The sequence below is a fragment of the Hemiscyllium ocellatum genome, chromosome 24 (assembly GCF_020745735.1).
Source record: "Hemiscyllium ocellatum isolate sHemOce1 chromosome 24, sHemOce1.pat.X.cur, whole genome shotgun sequence".
In the NCBI taxonomy this organism is placed as follows: Eukaryota; Metazoa; Chordata; class Chondrichthyes; order Orectolobiformes; family Hemiscylliidae; genus Hemiscyllium; species Hemiscyllium ocellatum.
The window spans coordinates 15,756,452-15,781,156 of NC_083424.1; the positions used below are offsets into that span (position 1 = coordinate 15,756,452).

General features: G+C 40.3%; 1 protein-coding gene across 1 annotated transcript in view; it reads left to right on the top strand.

The window, feature by feature from the left end:
• coro1cb (coronin, actin binding protein, 1Cb) overlaps positions 1–24,705 on the top strand; it is a 145,920-nt gene that overhangs the window by 23,179 nt on the left and 98,036 nt on the right. Inside the window, exon 2 of the mRNA XM_060843508.1 lies at positions 24,312–24,514. Within this exon, the coding sequence (XP_060699491.1) occupies positions 24,314–24,514 (201 nt within the window). The 5' untranslated portion in view covers positions 24,312–24,313. The remainder of the gene's footprint in view (positions 1–24,311; positions 24,515–24,705) is intronic.

Sequence of the window (24,705 nt, forward strand, 5' to 3'; positions counted from 1 at the left end):
CTACTAAAGCTACAAGCTGAGCAGCTGTCAAGGAGTGGAGGCAACATTATTAATGGCGTTTGCTGTAAATGGACCATTGCTGGAAGCCATGTTTGTGTAAATGGTGGGTGAGAATCAGATTGGAAATGCTCCTTGATTTAATAGCCAATCTTTGTGAATTTTCAACAAGGATTTATGGATTGAAGTTCCTCATCAATGTTTTAATGTTTTCTAAGCTTAGAGCAAAACAAGGTCCAAAAAGTTGCATAAAAAAATTAGATGCAATCTACAACTTTTCTGATGTTCAGTTTTTGGTTTGAAGCAGGTATGAATTCATTTGTATTGGCAACTGTGTTGACAAATGTCAGGAAATATTGACCAGTCTTTTCATGCTATCTGACTGGTTGTAAAGTGGGTCTGTCTGCTTCAAGACCTGTCAGCAAGAAATTCTATTTGCCTTATCTGTCTTGACAAGCCTTGCTGTAATTTCTGAATGCTGCAAATATTTAGGTTTGGCTGTGGTTTTGTCAGGGGTGGGGATGGGGGAAATGGAGAGAGCACTGTTGTAGTGTCTTGCTTGCCTGTACTAGCTCTGTTGCGAAATAACTTGACATTCAAGACGAAGTTATGAAGGAAACATTGTTCTCCTGTGAAGAAGGTAAGGAACTGAGTCTCCATCCTAACTTGCTTAGATGGTCCAGCGACATTATGCAGTGAATCCCTGGATTAGTTTCCTTAGAAAATAGGGACAGCAGTAGGCCATTCAGCCCTTTCATCCTGCTAGATCATTTGATCCCTATTAGCCCAAAGAACTTTATCTGTCTAGTTGAAGACATTGTGTTATGGTGTCAACCGTATTCTGTAGTAGAGTATTCCATGGGATCACCACCTTTGGGTGAAATTGCCTATCCCATATACTCAGATTGTGATCCCTGGTTTTTGATTCCCTTGTCACAAGGCCACTCCTTGGAGATGAAGATATTCCAAATATTATGGAATGTGGAATTTAATTACACCGTCTTGTATAAAGCATGCTAATTCTCCACAGACTTTATTTAATGTAATCGGTACCAAAACTGCTGAAGATAATTGAACAGAGGCTGTCTTTTCTAGAAAAGAGATGGTTGAGGAGTGACCTGAAATCAAGTTACTAAAGGCTTTGATATATTGGACAGCGATTTCATGTTTCAATTTGTGGGGGGAGTTAGGGCCAGATGACATACAGTTGATTCTGAGAAAATATGATTGTTCCGTTCTCATGCGATCTCACATTATAAGACAAGTGTGCAATAGTCGCACATTAAAATTAATTGGGCTGGAATCACGTTATAGTCAATACAAGTAAGAAAAGTTCACATTCTATAAATAATAGTCTAAATTCTTCAGTCGTGTTGAAGAATTACACATTATAGCAGAACCGACTGTAGTATTAGTTACCAGAAATTCATGGTTAGAACATGGCATTTGCTTCTAAAAGGTTGAGTCCTACTTCCTGCTGTTGCTCCTGTCCAGTTAGCAGATAAAATGGGTAACTTGTAATATCAAGTCAGGTCCAACATATCTGTGCCATCACTTTCAGGGGCTAGGTTTTTGTTGAATTGTGGATTTGGATTGAATGCAACTGACTTTTTCTACAGTTGATTAAATTTATATTAAAAATACAAGTACAAAATACCTTTGAGTTAAATTCATTACCTTTGGGGACTGTTACATTTGTATGAGGCTTCAAGTAGTTGGCTGTATATTTCCATGTTGCTTGAACTTCAGCCTCTTACTTGGGATTCTGCAGGGTAGCTTTTTTATCCCCCCTGTTGTTGGCAGAATTTGTGAAGCTACAAGTGTGCAAGAAAGAAGACTTCATTTGATCTGGTCTTACTTACCATCTAAAACCTCTCCCAAAATTTTCAAAACTGTGCTGTTAGCTGATATCAGATTTGGAGGTGTTGGTTTTGCAAATAGGCTTTGCAGTGGAACAATTAATGTCTTAAATGAAAATCTAAACAACAGTACTGTAGACTTCTGAAGTTTTTTTTAAAAAAAACTACAATATATAGCTTAATCTTTTGATATGCCTTTTTAACTTTTAATCGCTTTTTCTCTTGTATTAAAAGCTGTGACCCCTTTCACAATCTCATCCTCAAAATAATGTAATTGCACAGCAATATTCTGTTTTATCTGCCCAGTGGAAAAAAGACTGTTGTTCATGCAGTCAAATTCAAATTAACCAAGTGGCTTTGATATCGCACCAGGGGCCTTGGGTTAATGAGTGCACTTAGCTATTTAAAACCGCTGGCATATAATATCAGTCCCTGGGCTAACTGACAGCTTTGATCACTGTTTTATGATTTCTCATTAATGTTTCTGTGTCTTGCCTCCCCTTCCTGCAGGTATTGATTCCTTCCTGAGACATTGTCCAGTACTTTGTCAAAAGCATTAGTGAGCATTGATTGAGTTTTAACAGGCTGTTCTGCTGTGTAAGGCATTACAAAGGAGTCTAATCTGCTGCTCCACTGAATATCATTCTGTCAGATCTCTAACAGGGCACATTACCCAGCACTCATTACTCAAATGCAGGGTGCTGAGGCCCAGTTACTTCTGAGGGAATTCATCTCTGATGAGGTGAAACTTTCTCACTGTCCTGGCACACACAGCTTAGTTATTCACTAGGTGAAGTCCGTAGCTCACAAGGTCAATTTAGCCATGCCACATTTAATTACAACTAGATTTCTGGTCTTCATTAGAAGAGAACGGATAATCTGCTGTTGGAGAAAATAGCCAGGTAAAAGTCAAATACAACATGTGTAATTAAACATTTAAAAATGTAATCACAGCACCTTTTACATAGTAAACTAGTGGTCTCATCTTTAAGCACAAGATTACTTTTTGAATTTAAACATAGCACAAAATCTATCCTTAAGAAAATACAATACAACTGTTTAACTGCATAAAAATCTAAAGCTAAGTATTATAAATAATTTTCAGGTCTACTCTCAAGTCTCAAATATGACACCTGTGCCTGTATAACATCTGCTGGTGAGTTGAAATCTGGATTGTAGTTTTGACACTGCTAGTTGTATACAGTCCAGTGGCTATCTGTGATGCAGGTTTGATAGTTGGATTTGATTGTCTTCATTTGGGAAAATGTCATCTGATCTAATCCCTGAAATCACCTGTTGAATTCTCATGCTAACTTCCCCAGGTATGCACAGAAGTTTCTGGGTGGAACCATTTTGATTTTTATCTAGTATTTTCTCTGGACTTTGGAAGTGTTATACTGTTTTTATTTATTAATTGGGAGGACTACTGATCCAGTTTCAGTTTGAATGCATTCACAGCACCGATCATGTGTACTAAATTGCCTGTCCTTTCCTGTGGTTCAAAGTTTAGCTCATTCAGCTTCGACACTGTCTGCAAGAAACTAGAAGTTAAGCAACCACATTGTCTGACAAATCACTGCACATTTCATTCTTTGATTTAAGAAAAGTGATTTCAGACATCAGATCTAAAAGTCTTTGCAGGATCTTCCATCAACTTAACCACCTTGCATTAGAATGGAGGACTAGTTCACAACAGGTAGCATCAAGTTTGTCAGTTAAGGATTTAAATAAACTGTGCCAAAGGCCTCTTGCTCCAGTTGAGTTGAGACTCTAAACAATAACTTTTATTATATGAGAAGTCCAAAACTGTACTCGCTAATACTTTCTAGTGGATTATACAATGTTGTGGTTCTGTTCGCCGAGCTGGGAGTTTTTGTTGCAAACGTTTCGTCCCCTTTCTAGTTGACATCCTCGGTGCTTGGGAGCCTCCTGTGAAGCGCTTCTGTCATGTTTCCTTTGGCATTTATAGTGGCTTGTCTCTGCCACTTCCGGTTGTCAGTTGCTGTCCGCTGCAGTGGCTGGTATGTTGGGTCCAGGTCGATGTGTTTGTTGATAGAATCATGGCACGCATCCACAGATTCATCAACAAACACATCACCTGGACCCAACATACCGGCCACTTCAGCGGACAGCAACTGACAACCGGAAGTGGCAGAGACAAGCCACTATAAATGCCAAAGGAAACATGACAGAAGCGCTTCACAGGAGGCTCCCAAGCACTGAGGATGTCACCTAGAAAGGGGATGAAACATTTGCAACAAAAACTCCCAGCTCGGCGAACAGAACCACAACAACGAGCACCCAAGCTACAAATCTTCTCCCAAACTTTGGATTATACAATGGTACGTGACAAACAGAGGAAATCAAGATTATTTCTGCGAAATGCAACGAAGACATGTTTGTACCAAGCGTAGCTGGTCTACCATCAGTTTTGATTGAAATTAGTTTCTTGAATGGAATGTTTTTTTTCTCCAGCATGGACCTTTTTTGAATTTGCTTTAGGTATTCATTAAATGACGAAAAGAACCTCTTCAGTTATGTTAGTATTTTGATGAAGGAGCAGTGCTCTGAAAGCTAGTGCTTCCAAACGAACCTGTTGGATTATAACCAGATGTTGTGATTTTCAATCCCGTAAAGATAGTTCACTTTGACCAAACTGGAACACAATGCAACAAGGTGACAAAGCCTATTAAAAGCATGCACTTTTCTTTAAATGTGTGACTTTCACAAGTGGAAGTTTTGAAGAGGCTGATGAATCCACGTGCTTGCAGTGAGGTAGTGAGATCAACCTTCAGAGGTGCACAGTGAGGGAACATGGTGAGATCAGCCAATTAATCACAATCTAAGGATGGAAACAATGATAGTAAACTACCCTAAGGCTAGCATCACAAGTATAATTGAACAAAATTTTGTGCCACATTGTATGAGCTATTAAGGCTGATGATGAAAAACTTGTTCAGAGTTTCACGGAACATCTAAAGTTGATGGTGAAGAAAGGTAGAAAGTTGGGGTGTTTAGGGAATGAATCCTAGTAAGAAGTGGAGAGATGACAGTCCAATGCTATGATCATCATTGGTATTACTACTAGACAAGTCAGACCTCAGAATGACATTTTGCTTAATAGATATTTTTATTTAACATGGTGGTCTTTCACTGGGCATAAGCACACAAGGCTGCAGGTTTCTGTTTGATAATAAAACAGAAATTTATTGTACATTTAAATACAAATAAAATAAACCAAACTAAGCTATCTTCAAACAAGTTGAAAGAGTTCAAAACACAGCAAAACAAAAACTTTTCCTGAGGTAACTTATTCCTTTAAATACTTTGAACAATCTTCTTACTAGGAGAAACTATATACTCGTGTCTAGTTTCTAGGCAGTTCAAAGGAAACTGGACTGAACCTTTCCAATCTATTTTTCTGACTTAAATTCACTTCTTGATTATTTTAACTCCAAAACCAGCTCATGACATTCAATGTTTTTCTGTCTCCTGTTGTTTAAACCCCCCCTCCTCCCCCCCACAACAGATACAGACAGACAGACAGACACGCACGCACAGTAAAAAAACACCATTAACACTCCAGGAAGCACATGGTTCCAGAAAGATTGGCCTGGTTAATTTTTAAACCCTTTAACAAAAATAGACCAAGATCCATATGCCATTAGTTGAAGTTCAATCTCGTCATAAAACATAAATCTCTCTCCTTTCTTCACACGGATGTGCAAGAAGCCAAATTGGGAATAGTGTGTTGTAGGGCTGGAGATTGGGGAGGGTGGGGCCGTATTTAACAATTAGCTCAAGGAAGCCAGTGTTGCCTGTGGACATTGTCTTGCAGAGTAAACTGAATGGAATCCAAGCACCATTGAACTTGGCACAGTGGAAGTATTGCTTGCACTGGAAGCAGTAGAAATTTGATATAAACCTCTTTCACCTAATTCTTACAGTTGAACCTGGTCTTGACATGACTGACAGAGAAGAATCAACTTGCAAATACTGCATATTTCAAAGGAATTGGAAAGCTGGCAATGAGTTAAATTTGTATCAGCCTGGAGGTTCTCTTGAAATTAATGCCTTGGATTTTACCTTTATAGTTGGATCTGACCACAGACCTCGCCATTTTACTGCAGCTTTCTCACTGTTTCCATCTTAGCCCTTTACACTGTTAGTCACTATTGACGTTTGTAGGTGAAAGTTTTGAAATGGATTACAAATTTACAGCCATTCAATGAGACATATCAGGCACTGGAGCTGATGATTGCATATTGATGCTCACTAAAGCTGTACATCATTCTTTGAGGTTTTTTAGTAAGATCTTGCAGGTGAAATTCAGCATTTCAAGAGGAATAATGGATCATCTCAAGTGATGCTTGTTTGGACAATGTTTATAATTGAGTTGTCATGTCACTTCCCAGCAAACCCAGGACAGACTTTTCAAGACATCTTTGCATGCTTTGGCTAATGTATACTGATATTTCTTGAAGATAAATTTTGGTTGTTATTTAAAAGAAAACATGGGTGTTTAGAAGACCAGGTATTCCAAAAATAATTCATAGGTGATCCAACGGGTTGGTATTGCTATTCTTAAATAAAAGCAAGTGGAATCCTAAGTTTTTTTTAAAATAAATTTTATAATCAGTAAAAGGCAAAGAAATGATGCAAAAACCTTGGTAAATTACTGTCTGAGGGAGCGGAGGTCATTCCCCTTAGGGCAGAGAAGGTTAAAGAAAGATGTAGTTCAAAATTATAAAGAACTTTTAATGGAATGAAGAAAGACTGTGTTTCCATTGGAAGGCAGGCATAAATTTAAAATAACTGGCAAAAGAACAAGAGAACATGTGGGATTTTGCTTTACACAGTGCAGTAGAATCTGGAATGTTCTGTTGAAATGGTATGAAAGTAAATACAAACAAAAAGAGTTGAATATAAACCCAAAAGGGAAAAAATAAATACAGTTCTTTTGAGTAAAGAGCAGGAAGGTTGAAGTAGTTGAGATAGCTGATGGTCATTCGGCAGCAGAATGAGAAAGTGTGTAAGGTATGATTTGGTAGGGAAAGAGCTAAGCTTTGTGAAATATACGGTTCAGCTAGCATGACTCAGATCAGATAAGAACTTGGAGTAAACAATGATGTTGGTGGGAAGGGTAGTGGGTTAACAAGGTGGAAAAGCATTCATTTATATAAAGCCATTTCACAATATGGGGAATGGGATGACACAGAACTATTTCAGTATTACTGAAAAAAGGAATTGTGACAAGACTCATCACTTTTAATCTCAACAGTTTCAACCTGCTGTATAAAACACATGAATAGTTACAAGGGCCTAAGGTGCTGATCAGGAATGTTATTAAACACATTTAACTGTTTATTCATGATGGGGCCTAAAATCTTGGTGAGAAGTGTCCAGCAGTGTTCAAGTGTGAGGCGGACTACTGCAGCATTGATGCACAAATAAAACATAACAGAAATGAGTTAATTTGGTAACACTGCACAACAGTACAATATTCATTCCTGTGATGGAAGATTTTGACTAGTTTAGATTGGAGATCTTCTATCAGGTTCTTCGCATTATTCCACATCCCCTATCTGGGTGGTTTATGTTCTGAGTTATAGTGGTCAGCTGGACAAATTGAAGACCTTTTGAGATTGAGTCTAGCACACAAAAAAATAGTTAAAGCTTGAAACAATGAGTAAGTTAGATTGGCTGAAGCAAATTGCTGCAATTGGATCTCTGTCAAGAATGTGGTGCTGGAAAATGAGGCTCTTTCCTGATGAAGGGCTTATGCCCGAAACATTGATGCTCCTCCTCGGATGCTGCCTGACCAGCTATGCTTTTCACACCACACACTCTCTACTCTCATCTCCAGCATCTGCAGTCCTCTCTTTTTCCTAGCAATCAGATCCCTGTCAGTTCTGCATTAGTCAGCCAATTACGTCAATCATTAAACAAATCCTGAGTTCTGAACTGATTTCACATATTCACTTTGAGTATGTGCTTGGAGCATATACAGTACTTTTTTAAAAAAATTCTCAATAGCCTTTTCTCCTGAAGGTGTTGCTCGAATAGGTTTCCAAGAATTTGTTGTTTTCAGCCAAATCTTGTGGGTTAATGAGTATTGATACATCCATTTGACTTGGGGCAGGGGGTAAGTTATTTGAGCCTGTATTGATCCTTGCCTTCCTGAATATTTGAATATAGATTTGTTTCTCGTCTGGTTCTGCCCATCTTACTGGGATATGTATTGGTTGGTATTTTCTGAATGATTTGTGTGCTGTGATTTTTTTTTTTGACATGGTTCTGCTGAAATAATAATCTCCATATGGAACAGGGTTCAACTCTGGGGGTTATGTAATTGTTCGCCCTCTATTTTCTTGTGAAATTCACTAAGCTTATCAATCTTAAGTTGGGTTTATAGAAATACCTTAGTGGCCAGGAGCTTCTTTTTAAAACTTTTTGAAATTTATTGAATTTAATAAGCTTGCTTTCCTTTTGCCCCCTTCCCTAGAATTTTATAATTACAAGTATTAGGTTTAAAAATTCAAAATGAATCTTAAAAGATGATCTTGCTGTAACCCAAAGAGGCAGCTAAGGTGAAAAGATTTGATTTCATTCAGAACTTGAAATTTTTTTTTAGCATAGTCATAATGGCACGTTTCCACACTGTAGGGGTTCTCTGATTTGTGTGTTTGGAATGCTTGGAATGTTGGGGTGTTTACCGATGCAAGCCATACCTGGATGAGGTTGTGAGATGTATCCACTGTTTTAATTTTTTGTTCCTACATATCCTTTAGAGTGATTGGAAAAGCAAGTCAGTGTTACTCAACTATGATGGATGTCATTGTAGGTTACCCTAAGGTATCCTGTCGGCTCCAAATTTGTCATAAACGACTTCTTCATTCACGCATGCTGCTCTTCTTTCTCCCAAGGCTCCCAGTCGAGCTCTAAGCATTTGGAGTAGAATCTTCTATCATGCCTTTTTTGAAAGAGCTATCAAATTTAATCTCTTATCCAAGCTTTTGCTCCCTAACCTTGTCATGGGGTTGGTGTGAATCGAATAGAGCTGTGATACTGGTTTCGGAATAATTTGTTAATCTTCTGACGTTGCTTAGGAAGTATAATGAATTGTCATGCTTTGTGATCTGTTCATTAAAGGGGTTGGAAAAACATTTTTTACTTTTAAAGCCCAAAGAGCAACATTGTCATTAAAGATATACGATGGTTATTAAAGTATTCATTTTTCTTAAGCACTTCATACCTGATGATTGTCATAGAGGTATACAGCACAGAAACCGGCCCTTTGGCGCAAACTGTCTGTGCTGACCAAGTTTTCTAAACTGAACCACTCCCATTTGTCTGCATTTGATCCAAGTCTCTCAACCTTTCCTGTCCATATACTTGTCCAAATGTCTTTTAAATGTAATTGTACTTGCCTCTACCACTGTCTCTGGCTTCTTTGCTGAATAAATATTGCAGCCTTGAATACACTTAATGAACCAACTTCAACAGCACTCCTGAGGTACAGAATTCTAAAGATTCGTAATCTTAAAGAAGAAATTCTTCCTCTCTGACTTTAAATGTGTGATTCCTTATTCTGAACTTATGCCCTGTGGTCCTAGACTCTCCCACAGGGAAAACAAACTCTCTGAACCCACTTTAAGTTCTTTAAGAACCTAATATTTCAGTAAGGTTGTCTTTCATTCTTCTATATTCCAATGAATACAGGTCTAATTCACTTAACCTCCCAAGCTGGTCCCTCCATGCTGGGTTTCAGCCTGGTGAACCACCTTTCGATTATCTCCAATATCAATATGTCTTTCCTTTGACAGGGGGCTCAAATATATTCACAGTATTCCAACTGTGGCCTGACTAGTGCCTTGTACAGATTTGGCAAAGTCCCCCTAATGTTAAATATTCCATTTCCATTCAAAAGAAAAGCCAACATTCTATTTGCCTTCCCGATTGCCTCTTGAACCTGGGTGCTAGCTCTTTGCGACTCATGGACAAGGACTTCCAAATCCCCCTGTTCTGGAAGTCTTTCTCCAATTAGATGCTATTTGGCTTCTCTGTTCTCCCTGCCAAAGTATATAACCTCATGGAGCCAATGGATGGCCTGTAGTATTATTGCTAGATTAGTAATCGAGTGACCTAAGTAGTGTTCTGGGGACCCAGGTTCAGATCCCACCATGTGATATGGTGGAATTTGAATTCAATTTTTTTTAAAAAATGAAATTAAAAGTCTTATGATCATGAAACCATTGTCAAAAGAAAAACCTGTCTGGTTCAGTTAATGCCCTTTAGGGAGGGAGACTGATATCCTTACCTGGTCTGGCTTTATATGTGATTCCTTATAAAAAGTAAAATGATTGACTTTGAGCTGCCATCTGTGCAGTTAAGGCTGGGCAAAGAATGCTGGCCTAGCTGAAGGTGTCCACCTCTTGTGAACGATTTTTTTGGAAAAAAGGACATTTTTCAATTTCCCCCAAACTCCAACTATTGTCCTGGCAGGCTTTTATCTTGTTATTGTGTAATTCAAGCTGGTCTTCAAAGATCTGAGGTTTGTCTACAGCCAAACCTTTAGCTGGAGAGAGAGGTTGTCTTTGAATAAAATGAGATTAAGAATCCAGTTGAGATTATGAAGAATAGCATTTCTTTTTTAGGATTTATATTGATTTTGATTGTAAGTTTAGTCATGATGGTCACTGTGAAATAATTGTGCACTCTTGGTTTGACAGAGCTGGGGGCAAACTTTAACATGAGTTGGTAGTTGGTTGGGAGGTTGGAGAACAGGGCTACATCAACTGGATACTGGTGTGACCATGTTCTGGGGCTTAACTTTTTAATTGCTTCAGTTCTAACAATGGCATCAAAATTGGAGTTGTAGTGGACAGTGAAGAAGGTTACCTCCGATTAAAACAGAATCTTGATCAGATAGACCAATGGGCTGAGAAGTGGCAGATGGAGTTTAATTCAGATATATGTGAGGTGCTGCATTTTGAGAAAGCAAATCTTAGCAGGACATGTATGCTTAATGGTAAGGTCCTAGGGAGTGTTGCTGAACAAAGAGACCTTGGAGTGCAGGTTCATAGCTCCTTGAAAGTGGAGTGACAAGTAGATGGGATAGTGAAGGCAGCATTTGGTATGCCTCCCTTTATTGGTCAGAGTATTGAGCGCAGGAGTTGGGCGAGGTAAAAACAATGACTGCAGATGCTGGAAACCAGATTCTGGATCAGTGGTGCTGGAAGAGCACAGCAGTTCAGGCAGCATCCAACGAGCAGCGAAATCGACATTTCGGGCAAAAGCCCTTCATCAAGAATCGGCTTTTGCCCGAAACGTTGATTTCGCTGCTCGGATGCTGCCTGAACTGCCGTGCTCTTCCAGCACCACTGATCCAGGAGTTGGGCGGTCGTGTTGCACCTGTACAAGACATTGGTTAGGCCACTTTGGAATATTGCGTGCAATTCTGGTCTCCTTCCTATTGGAAAGATGTTGTGAAACTTGAAAGGGTTCTGAAAGGATTCATAAGGATGTTGCCAGGGTTGGAGGGTTTGAGCTATCGGGCGAGGCTGAATATACTGGGGCTGTTTTATTCCCTGGAGCATCGGCGGCTGAGGAGTGACCTTTATAGAGGTTCATAAAATCATGAGGCATGGATAGGATATAATAGACAGTCTTTTCCCTGGGGTCGATAAGTCCAGAACAAGAGGGCATAGGTTTAAGGTGAGAGGGGAAACATATAAAAGGGACCAAGGGGCAACTTTGACACACAGAGGGTGGTACGTGTATGGAATGAGGTGCCAGAGGAAGTGGTGGAGACTGGTACAATTGCAACATTTAAAAGGCATCTGAATGGATATATGAGCCATGTTCATTTTAAATAGCAGAGTAGACCTGAAGGGCTGAGCGGCCTCCTTCTAATTTGTGTATATATAATGATTTGGCTGAAGAAGTATAAAGTAGCAAATGAGACTTTGGAGGTGTAGGTAATTGTACAAATTGGAGAAAATTACAAAGTGACCTAGATAAGGGGATAAAACTACAGAAAATACCTAAATTTAATATTATGCATATTGAATTGGAGACAAAACAGGATTACCTTTGTAATAGAGAGGCTCTAAACTGTGTAGGACCAAAGTGATGAGATTTAATGTATATAAGTCACAAAACTAGCACACAACTATTTTAAAAAAAAGCAGATGCAGTATTGGGCTTTATCCCAAGGGAAGCTAGACTACAACAGGGAGGAAGTTATCTTTCAGTATTTGTGTGCCTTTGATTCCCTTGGGAGTAGAAAGTTGATTTTAATTAAGGTCCTTAAATTAAGAAAGGGATTTAGTGAAATAGACAGCGATACTCTTTTTTTTGGATGGGTGAATTCAGAACAAGGGAATGCAATCCAGATTTGAGCCATACCATTTGGGAACAAGATCAGACATGATAGTGAACATTCCACAGACAACTTGAATACTAGGTCACTTAAAAATGCACTAAACTGGGAAATGTTTCCTGTGTTAAAGGCAGCTGACAATATGGAGCAAAATTAAATTGAGTTAATATACAGATCAGCCATGATATGCCTGGAGGGCTGAAAGGCCTACTCCTGTGTTCCTATTTCCATGTAAATAAAAATAGCTTAAGTGGATTTATGTTCGACCTCGTCTTTGTCCAGGTTTCTCAGCCTGTCTTTGAGATGATTACATAATAAGATCCCGGTTATTCAGTGCTTCTCTAATTGGTGTGTTGTGATCAATTGAAACATCCAGGTGCACTTACGCAGTTCATATGTTCAGGTGTGCTCCACGTATACCTTATTTCACCCCACCCCATTGTTTTGTCACAAGTACTGTGTGTCTGGCTCGTGCTAGCGCTCTGTCTGTCTGGCTTGCATTCTCTTTATTTGGCAGAGAAATAAGACTTTGTGTCAGATATTGTAAAGATATTATTTAAACTTAAAGCATGATAAACTGCTGGGTGTCTTGCTTTGACTTTGAGACAATATTGTATTAGAGGGATCTTGCATTTGTACATTTGCAACAGCTGTGAGCATCACCCACCCATAGATCATCATTTCTGAAATGTTTATTTTGAAGAAATATTGAGTCACTTGTGAACAGTTTAATTGTTGAGGCTAATTGCTCAATTAAGGCTGATATCCAAGTGAAGGAGATAACTGTCGAAAATGTAAAGAGACAGGAAAATCTTGGACAAAGTGAGTGCTAACAAATACAGTAGACTGTTGGTATGGAGGGTATCCAAGCAGTGTGTGTTTTTAATGCAATTAAACTAATTAAAAGATTACTTTTGATTTTAATAGTTATCTTTAGTAGTTCAACCCAGGTTTAAGTAATCGATTTGGTTTTAGATCACTTGCAGTGTACATCAGTGGCATATTGTTTACACAGAATTGCAGCCTGCTCCCTTCATGACCTCAAGAAATGTCCAGCACTTTTCAGTCAACTTTTGAAGTGTGGTCATATTGATCACTAAGAAATGCAGGATCCAGTTAGTGCACAGCAAGCTTTCACCGGTTGTAATGAGATGAGGGACTTAAGATGATACAGTTCAACTTTTTAAGATGGCAGAAACTCATTAGTCATCTATTTACTTAATTGTAAACTGTTCAAACAATTCTACTTTACACATCAAGGAATAGATGATCTTGAGAAAACAGCTCTAAAAATCTTACTTTGTCATTTGCAACAAAGAGCTTCACAGAATTAACATATGTGGTCTTCCTATGGATGATCATAATCACAAGATCTGGAAAGAATTTTGAAGACAAGCTGTGGGTAAGAATTAATTCAAGGATTAACAACTAATTTTCAACTCCAATGTATGTCAGCCAGACAGTAACCCTGAGTCGTGTGTCCATATCAGAAGACACTGCAGCAAAGGGCTTATGTGACTTTTCCAAAGCAGAATTGTCAGAGAGGCTAGCTGCAATAGGACAGCTGCTGCTCAGAGGCGGTGGGGAAAGACCACTGCTGGTGAGGTCTTTTGGCCAAAATACAATGGGGTCTATTCAGTTACCTGTGCCTCAAATGTACATAAATATAGTGTGGAATAAGTAAGAAATGCCTTGGATTTGTTTGTTCTCCATATATAAACACTTTACACAACTGAACTCTCTTGTGGCAATATGTATATAAAGGTATTTTATGAATAAAATACATTTTTGAAATTTAAAAGTCATCGGCTCCACCAATTGAGGCTTTTTTGGCATCTAAAAAGGGCCGTATCACTGACTTGTTACTCAAAAATAGATAAAGGATGAAGCCATAATTGTCTGAAGCATATTTTTAGAGACACTTGCTACAATCAACAAAGCGCACCAAATCAAGAAAATCTGCGATAGATGCAGCTGTTGCACCCAATCAGAAAAACACTGACCTCTTCCTGGTATATGTAAAAGCATGTAGCAACAAGGGACATTAAACATGCATGAGCAGGAAATCTGGTTCCAAATATCATGTCAGACCCTCGGACAAAATGACAGTGACCAACAAGATGGCACAACACTAGCAGCAAACAAAGCTGTTTATAAGGTGTATAAATGCAAGCACAATGAGGTTCAGAGTCATCAAGTGAAAAGCAAATTACAGCAGATGACCAAGCCTTCCATGTTGTTCACCTCAGCTAACCTGTGTACAAACAGTGCATTCCTAGGTGTATGAGCTAATATTATAAACTGTTATTACAACCGGAGGGTGTCATGTTTCAGGTGATCAGAAGTAAGATGGATTATGAGAGTTTTATACTCTGAAGTCACATGCTCTGATGCAGTAATAAAGTAAACATGCCTCTTAAAGGTATATTAACCATAATACATATCACAACTTTGTTCTGCCTTATCTATACTTGCAGAATATCACTAAGCTGTTTATCTCCAGTCACTTGATCATGCAAGTCATTTTACTATCATGTTTTGGTTGTTCGGGAAATATTATGTTTGAATGTTTTGAGAGAAAGAAATACTGTAACCAGACATTCTTTCCAGAACAAAGTTTTGCTCCTGCCCTGCAAACATGCACAGTGCTGTGTTCAGCGATTCGAGATGACTGTTCCTGCATTTTAATTCCCTTGCAGGATGTGTTTCCTCTGGAATGAGGAGCCACTGTGTGCTTTAGTTCAACACTGCAGCTCTTGGTCTTAAAATAGTTCTTGGAGGATGTGGGTGTTTGAGGGAAGGAAGATAACATAATCAATTCTTTTCCAGTTTGGAAAAAACAGTTTTTGCAGGCAAATCACTGAGGCCAGACTTCAACATTCTCAAATCCACTCCTAATCATTAAAGCACTTTACATTTTGATGCAGATTTCTGCCAATTATAAATGGGCTAATTGGTCCTCCGTGATTGTATAGATGAAGTTATACTCTCTCCATCTTTCTATTACTGTTTTCCTGCTGGACTGTCCAGTTAAGTTTAAGACTTTACCTCAAGCTGGTCCATTTACAAAATTGACTGCCATCTTTTCTTTTGTTACAGCAGTGATGGCGTTAGATTAATTGGCTGTGGGTGTTTTGAGATGTCCCAAGGATGTAAATATCATAAATGTGAATTTTTGCATAACAAAACTTCACATCTAGGTCACATAGGAAACTCAAGGATTTCATTGTCAAAGCAAGTCATTCAGTTAGTTGATGATTGATCCATACCTCAGTGTCCTTTTTATCTGGCTATTATCCATTTTATTGGTAACCATCCCTCACAAAAGATCAATTGAACTTGGTCTTGAAAAATTCATTTGGCAGTATCCAAAGTCTCATGGAACAGAACTCCCAATTTTTTTTTCTTCTCCTTGATGTGATTGCCTGTGTAATCTGTCTCAAACTTTATGGTTGAGCTAGCTCATTCAGAATTTCCTCAGATTGCTTTATTTTTATCCACTCTCATTAAATCCTTTAACCGACTTAAATTCTTTTAATAGTCTTCTAAACTCAAGAATACAATCTAAATTTTATCCAACCTGTCCTCATAATTTAACTCTCAACCTCAATATTAAACCACAGTTCTTCAGGTGTTCCCTTGTGGATTGGCTATTTCCAAATTCTTGGTCTGTCAGCAGCTGCCTTGTCCTATCTGATTCTTGCTGAACTGCTGACCACTTGACTTCGTGAATTGGGGGTGGCACAGTTGCTCAGTGGTTAGCACTGCTGCCTTACACCACCAGGGACCTGGGTTTGATTCTAGCCTTGGGTGCCTGTCTGTATGTCTATGCGGATTTGCTCCGGGTGCTGCAGTTTCCTCCCACAGTCCAAAGATGTGCAGGTGAGGTGAATTGGCCATGCTAAATTGCCCATACCATTCAGGGATTATGTAGTTAGGTGCATTAGTCAGGGGAAATGTAGGGGAATGGGTCTGGATGGGTTACTGTTCAGAAGGTCGGTGTGAACATTTTGAGCCTGATGGCTTGTTTCCACACTGTAGGGATTCTGTGATTCTGAGCCGAGCTCCCACATTAGCTGACATTGTGTGGGATGCAAGGATCTTGTCGTCTTGCTTCTCGTCATTCTCTCTCTCTCTCTCTGCCTCTCTCTCTCTGCCTCTCTCTCTCTGCCTCTCTCTCTCTGCCCTCTCTCTCTCTGCCTCTCTCTCTCTGCCTCTCTCTCTCTCTGCCTCTCTCTCTCTCTGCCTCTCTCTCTCTGCCTCTCTCTCTCTGCCTCTTTCTCTCTGCCTCTCTCTCTCTGCCTCTCTCTCTCTGCCTCTCTCTCTCTGCCTCTCTCTCTCTGCCTCTCTCTCTCTGCCTCTCTCTCTCTGCCTCTCTCTCTCTGCCTCTCTCTCTCTGCCTCTCTCTCTCTGCCTCTCTCTCTCTGCCTCTCTCTCTCTGCCTCTCTCTCTCTGCCTCTCTCTCTCTGCCTCTCTCTCTCTGCCTCTCTCTCTCTGCCTCTCTCTCTCTGCCTCTCTCTCTCTGCCTCTCTCTCTCTGCCTCTCTCTCTCTCTCTCTCTCTCTCTCTGCCTCTCTCTCTCTGCCTCTCTCTCTCTGCCTCTCTCTCTCTCTCTGCCTCTGCCTCTCTCTCTCTGCCTCTCTCTCTCTCTCTCTGCCTCCCTCTCTCTCTCTGCCTCCCTCTCTCTCTCTGCCTCCCTCTCTCTCTCTGCCTCCCTCTCTCTCTCTGCCTCCCTCTCTCTCTCTGCCTCCCTCTCTCTCTCTGCCTCCCTCTCTCTCTCTGCCTCCCTCTCTGCCTCTGCCTCTCTCTCTCTGCCTCTGCCTCTCTCTCTCTGCCTCTGCCTCTCTCTCTCTCTCTCTCTCTCTCTGCCTCTCTCTCTGCCTCTGCCTCTCTCTCTCTCTCTCTCTCTCTGCCTCTCTCTCTGCCTCTGCCTCTCTCTCTCTCTCTGCCCCTCCCTCTCTCTGCCTCTCTCTCCCGGAGGATGTAGGGATATGAAAGGCCACGAAAGGATTGAAAACAAAAATGAAAATTTTGAAATTTAAGCTTTGCTGAAACAAGGGTTAATATAAGCTAGTGAACATAGTGATGGTGGCTGAACTGCATTTGAGTCAGAACACTCAGCAGATATTTGAAAAATCTCAAATTTCTGAAGGTTGGAATGAGAGTTTCTGTTAGGTGGAGCAGTGGGAAGAATGAGGGTTAAAGCAACAATGGACCTGAGGCATGTTAATGGCTCCTGTAGTTAAATGCCAAGGCACTTACACTAATGCAACTATTAGATGGTAGTTGGCAGTCTCCAACTGGACCTTTCCCTTTCTAGATCTCTTCTTGGTAACTGTAGTATGTCATCAGCAATATCAATTTGTTTGCTTCCCTCAAAATACAGATTCTGTCAGACCTATTGGGTATTTGCAGCACTTTGTTTTTATTGTACACAGTTGCTGCCTTCCACAGTTACCATATCTGCATCCTGTAAAGTCTCTGTTGCTTCTCCCAGTTTCTGCATCTTCCATTCTCTATCTCATCTGTTGTTCCTCTGCTAGCTGCCATGCTAACACTCCTGAATCGTTTTGCTTTTTCCTCAACCAAGAGTCACCCCACCACCATTGCCCCCACCAATTGAAAGGATTCAACTTGTGTCCACTCCATTTCAGTTGTGCACTCATTCCTTCCCTGTTTGTTTGTTTTAATTTTTCTTTGGTTTTCTTTTTACTCTGGCTACTTTTTTGGCATTTGAGTAGCAGCTGTTCATGATTCTCCTTTTTACCTATCTCAATGCATCTTATTGTTTCTTGTCTCACTGCTTTTAGCTTTGTGCAATGAACTATTTTCTCCTTTTAACCTCTTCTATCACAGGCTTTCTCTTGTCCTTTTTCTCATCCCCACCCCCCTTTCACTTCCTCAAAAGTATTAAATTTCTGACTTCCCCAGTTCTGATGAAAGTTCATTGATCTGCAGCATTAACTGTTTCTCTCTCTGGTGCCAGACCTGTGAGTTTTTCCAGCATTTTCTATTTTTGTCCCTCTTTCAATTTACGAATATTTTACTTTATTGCTTTCTTCAATTGTACTGTTTGCGAGTGACTTTGAACCAGATTGAGTGTGTGAAGCATGGTGTAGACTGGGGTCAGGGTGCAGGTAGGCAACGAGCTACTCCAGAAAGTTCTGAGAGATGGAATAATACTTTTAGTGGAACATTGAAATGAGATACATAATGAATTGAGTTCCTCTGGAACCAATCAAGTTTGACCTGATGTAAAGTGGATTAACAGGTATTTGTTTGTGCCAGAGGAAACTGAAATGTACAGCTAAGATTTGTGAAGCTATAATTGCGCATGTCTTCAGCATTTTAGTTTCCCTGGCTTTTGCCATCATTCTGTTTTGAAGCACTACCTTATGGTTAGTTGGGGTCTTGCAAGTACCTAATGTTCCAATTTTTATGCTGCACCATTTTGTAGGAAGAATCACAGTTGCATTCCAGTTACGTCACTGAGTAGCAATCAGGAAGTGGTGATTCAGCCTGGTAACCTCCACACCGGACAGGGAAAACCATGTGTGTATTCGAAATATTCACAACAATACACACATAGGAGCTGCTACCTTGATGCTCAAAAGTGACCAAACCTGCTTCTGTCTCTTACTGTCACCCAGCAGCTCAGTTGGTGGCAGGCTTGTCAAGTGCGTTGGGGCTATTGAGTTTTGAAAATACCTTGGATAATACCATTTCCTTCTCCTGTGCTGTGCATTTACCACGGATGTATCTTAAACACCTGGATTCCAAAACATTATTTGGAGACAGCTAGAGTAACACCTATTTTGATATTAATCCAATAATATGAGGGGCTTTTCTTGTAACAATATAAAATGGCATTTTGAACTCAGCTGCTGTGTCATCACTTTACATACTGTGAGACATGGAGCCTTTTACCAGGAAATTTAAAGTGTAGTGCGTAGTGTGCAGTGCCTAGGCCACTCTTGATCCTACTTGGGATTAAACTGCTAAACCAGATTGAGTTCTGCTTTTGCATTTCGTCCCAAACTCCCACAAACCTACAGGTAAGACACAATTTTGAAGATGATCCACACTCCTTGCAGAAGAAATACATTAGCTCAATCCCTAAAGGTTATCCTGAGACTGACCCCGAGTTCTAGACTCTGCAACTCAGGAAGCCAGGGGGCCCCACTCGTGAGCACGGCCAGGGCCCACACCCTCCCGCCCCCGAGGCACGGCCAAGGCCCACGCCCCCCCGCCCCCGAGGCACGGCCAGGGCCTTTCGCGAGCTGTACATGTCTGCTCTTGTATTCTAGTCCTCTCGAAATGAGTGCTGAAGTTGCATTTGCTGCCTTAACTACATGGGAACCTGAACTGGACAGCTGCATCCCTTTTTGAGCTTCAGATTTTCAAAGCCTTTCCCCATTTAGAAAATAGTCTGTGCTGCTTTTCCCAACCAAAGTGCACAATCTCGCACTTTCCGACTTTGTTTTCCATCTGTCATTTCTTTGCTCACCCTCCTAGTCTGTTCAAGTCCTTCTGCAGCCTCCCACTTCTTAGAAACTCTACCTGTTTTCCCCACCTATCTTTGTCATCTGCAAACTTAACAACAATGTCCTCAGTTCCATGGTCCAGATTGCTAATGTATAACGTGAATAGTTGTGGCCCCAAAAATTAACCCCTATCGAACTCCACTAGTCACTGGCCGCCATCCTGGGAAAATAAAACCTTTATCCCTACTCTCTGCCTACTTCCTGTCAGGCACTCCTCTAACCATGCCAATACCTAACATGTCCCTAACATCTTTGACTCTTGCATCGCAATCTCCTGTGCAGCATCTTGTCATATATCTTCTGGAAATCCAAATAAGTCACTTCCATTGGCTCTCCTTTGTCTAACTTGTTCATTACCTCCTCAATCCTAACAAATTTGTAAGCATGACACTCTTGATGAGACTGTGCTGACTTAGCCAGATTTTACCATGCACTTTCAAGTACTCTGCAAACTCATCATTAATAATGGACTGTAAGATCTCAACAATGACAGACGTCAGGCTAACTGGCCTATAGTTTCCTGTTTTCTTCCTCCCTTTATTAAACAGATCACCACCAATGCTTCTATCGTCTCCTCAGCTACTCTGGAGTGTAGTTCATATGTCCTGGGTGACTTATTGACCTATAGGTCATTCGACTTGAAGTGCACCATCACCTTAGTGATGGCTACTATATTCACTTTTGCCTCGACTTAAGTTCTGGTATGCTGCTCATCTCTTCCACTGTGAAGGTTGATGCAGGGCACCTGTTCAGTTTTTTTTCTACCATTTCTTTGTTGCCCATTACTACTACTCCAGATTCATTTTCAAGCAGTCCAATATCCAAGCTTATTTCTTCCTTATCTTTCACCTATATAAAAATACTTCTTAGAATCTTTGTTTTATTTTACTAGCTAGCGTACTGTCACTGGTTTTGCCTGACTTACTTTTTTTTAGTCATCCTATGCTGGTTTTTAAAGACTTTCCAATGCTCTGGTCTTCACCACATTGTATGTTTTTACTTTTGCTTTTATATTCTTCCTGATTTCCTTTGTCAGCCATGGTTGTCTCATTGTCTCCTTAGTATGTTTCTTCCTTGGGATGAATTTCTGCTATGCCTCCTAAATTATCCCCCCAAAACCTCTGCTATTGCTGCTCTACTGTCTTCCGTACTGGGCTTCCCTTCCAATCAACTGTGGTCAGCTCCTCCAGCATGTCTTTATAGTTACCTTTACTCAATTGTCATACCGTTAGATATCATTCCACCTTTGCCCCCTCAAACTGCAGGATGAATTCTATCACATTATGACCACTGCTCTTCATCTTCAGCTCCCTAATCAGTCTACCTCATTACAGAACACAGTCCAGAAATGCCTGTTATCTCGTGGATTCTACCACAAGCTGCTCAAAAACAAATCTCCTAGACATTCCACAAATTTGCTATATATCTTTTTTTTCCCAGTTTACCTGTATAATGAAGTCCCTCATGATTATCGTAATAATACAATTCTTACACACCATTTCTATCACCTTGTGTTTTCTTCCCAACATCCTGACTACTGCTAAGAGGCCTGTGCATCAGGATCTTTTTGTCCTTTGCAGTTCCTCAACTCTACCCACATTTGCTACGTCTACTGTCTCAGGCACTTGCTATCAATTTCATTTCTTAATAATAAAGCAACCTCACCCCTTCTGCCAATCTGCCTTCCATTCAATAGGGTATATATCCTTGGAAACCTAGTTCCCAACTCTAATCCCCTTGCAGCCGCATCTGTGATATCCACATCTTCCTACTTACAAATTTCAATCTGCGCTACAAGCTCATTTACCTTGTTTTATATACTTGCATCTAAGTACTGCTGTGTTGACTGGCCCCCTTTCATAGTCATTCCCTTCTCTACCGTGCCTGAAGTTAGATTTCTGACCCTTTCCATATCCTCTGCCCGGGCAGCACAATGGTTAGCACGGCTGCCTCACAGCACTAGGGCCTCTGGTGACTGTAAAGAGTTTGCATATTCTCTCCATGTCTGCGTGGGTTTCCTCCAGGTGCTCCAGTTTCCTCCCACACTCCAAAAATATATAGGTTAGGTGGATTGGCCATGCTAAATTGCCCATAGTGTTCGGTGCATTAGTCATTGGGAAATGGATCTGGGTGGATTACTCTTCAGAGGGTCGGTGTGGACTTGTTGGGCCAGTGGCCTGTTTCCATACTGTAGGGAATCTAATCTATTACTTGTTCTGGAAACTTTAACATCTGCTGAGCCTCTCATACACCCACCCTAACTTTTTTCATAATTTTCCATGCAATTGAACCGACCCCCTACTATTCAGCCTAAACCATAGCCCTAGTTATGCGATTCACCAGGGCTCTAGTCTCACTATGATTCAACTGGAGTTTGTCCCACTGGAAGAACTCCTTCCTTCCGCTGTCTTGGTGGCAATGTCTCATGATCTGACACCAAATTTTTTTTTTTGAGCCACTGTTTCATCTTGTTGACCTTGGGAATTTGATTGTGGCTCAGTGAGTAATCCAGAGATTATGACCTTTTTTTGGTTCTGCTTTTTAATTTAACCTCTAGTTGCTCATATTCCGTCAGCAGTAGCTCTTTACTGTTTTTGCCTAAATCTTTGGTATCTATGTGGACTTAAGCATCTTCTGTCCTTTTTAAATGATTTTAAAAATTTAAGCAGGTCTGGAATTGCCTACATTTTTGTTTCTGGATGAGTATGCTTGTGCAGTTGCCTGCAGTTTTTCATGTAACCTTTTGTTACATGTCCTTTTTGTTTCCTTTCCGCGGTGTACTGGTTGAGCTTCCCCTTTAAATGTATTTATACCATCTGTCTCATCAATTCATGTACCAGCAAGTTCCCATTTCGTGCCATTCTGGATTGTCAGGAATTCCTAATTGGATTTAGGAGTGACTGTCTTATACCTGTTATCCTAGTTTTGATCTGTCCAACAAGTGAGTGCATCTCCTGTACATCTTACTCATCAAATTTTTCACTGATATAAGGATCTCCATTGGACTGTTTCCAAGCAAAAGAAGGGAGGCACAGCAAAGCCTTTTGATCAAGATGCTGCCCTTTTAAAAAGCAAACTCTGGTTAAACAAACAAGACTACACTCCTCTCTTTCTTAGATAAAACTACTCAAACGTGATCAAAAATAGTTGAAGTACGGAGCTTACTGAAGGGAAAGTATTGGATAGGAGGAGTAAACTGGATGTTTGACCATGAATCAAGTCCTATTATAAGATGAATATGGAAGTCAAATCTCAAAGGCCTGACTGGATACATTGAGACATGACTAGGGAAATTGAAGAGTTCCTGAAAATTATATGTAAGGTTTCCATTGGATATGGATGTGTGCCAGAGGTTTTAAAAATAACCAATCTGACACCCATATTTAAGGAGGGAGGTGGCTTATCCAGGTAATTATAGGAGAGGCAGCTAAATTTATGATAGGGAAAAGTTTAACTTTTTTTATTGAAACCGCCATATGTTGACATTAAGAACATTGTTAGCTGTGAGCAGCATTAATTTCAAGAAAGAAAGATTATGTTTTGAGTCTCAAAGATATGAGAAAGTGATAGACATGGTAGAAGATAAAATAAAATGGATAATGTGTCTGAGCTTTAGGAACGTCTTTAAGATGCTTTGTGGGAGATCACTGGAGAAGATTAACTGGAGTTGGGCATTTCGTTATTACTTGTTAGATGAGGATTCAACTTTTCAGGCATCTTCTGTTCAGTGTACATTGTTGATTTGAATTTAAAGCTTTGCAAGGAATGGTATCCAAATTTGTACGTGATCCCAATGCCAAAGATATTCATAACTGGCTGTAGGTTTGCTTGCTGAGCTGGAAGGTTTGTTTTCAGATGTTTCATCAACATAGTAGGTGACATTATCAGGGAACCTCTGGATGAAGCACTGGTCATATGGCTCACTTTCTATTTAGGTGTTTGGGTTTCCCTCTGTTGGTGATGTCATTTCCTTTGGTCACTACCTATTGCGATGCCGTTTCCGATTCTTTTTTTCCATTTACTAACCCTAACCCTAACCCCAACCCCCACCCACCGAGAAAAAGAACAGGAAATGGCATCACCAACCCAAGGAACCCGAAACACATAACTAGAAAACTGGTCATACGACCAGTGCTTCATCTGGAGTCTCATTAATATCACCTTTTACGGTGACAAAATGTCTGAAAGCGAACCTTCCAGCTCAGTGAGCAAACCTACATCCAGAACCTCGACCTGTGAAACTGAAGGGTAAGATATAACCCAACATGACTTTGGAAATACAGAATCTACACTGTGTGTATTATTTGGAGGTTCAAATGAGCAGAGTTCAAACATTTCACATGCCCATTATAATTATTGCGACGCTAGTCCAGGACACAAAGAGGAAGGAGCCACAGTGTGTCTGTATCAAAGTTTTCTATAACTATCTTGACGTCATTAAAGTCTGTTAGAAATGTTGCTATATGTTCCGAAATGGGCATTTCTGTTGATTGTGTGGTGTTAACTTGTCGCCTTAAAATTCTTTCAGAGATGCAACAGCGGAAGGTGGTACGACAGAGCAAATTTCGGCACGTCTTCGGACAGGCTGTGAAAAATGACCAGTGCTATGATGACATCAGAGTTTCCAGGGCCACATGGGATAGTTCATTCTGTGCTGTAAATCCCAAATTTGTGGCAGTAATTGTGGAGGCGAGTGGTGGTGGAGCATTTATGATACTTCCTTTGCAGAAGGTAAGTGTGATAGCTTCTACGTTTAAAAAGCTTGATCCTCCTGAGTTTGGTCATCCTCTTGCTGAGCTTATGATAACTCAAACAGAATTGTTGAACCTAATTTTCTCCCTCAACGGTTCACAAATTAGGAAATTTCAAACAAAAATATGAAAGCCCGTAGTAGCCCAGCAATATTTGGGCTTACAGCTTTG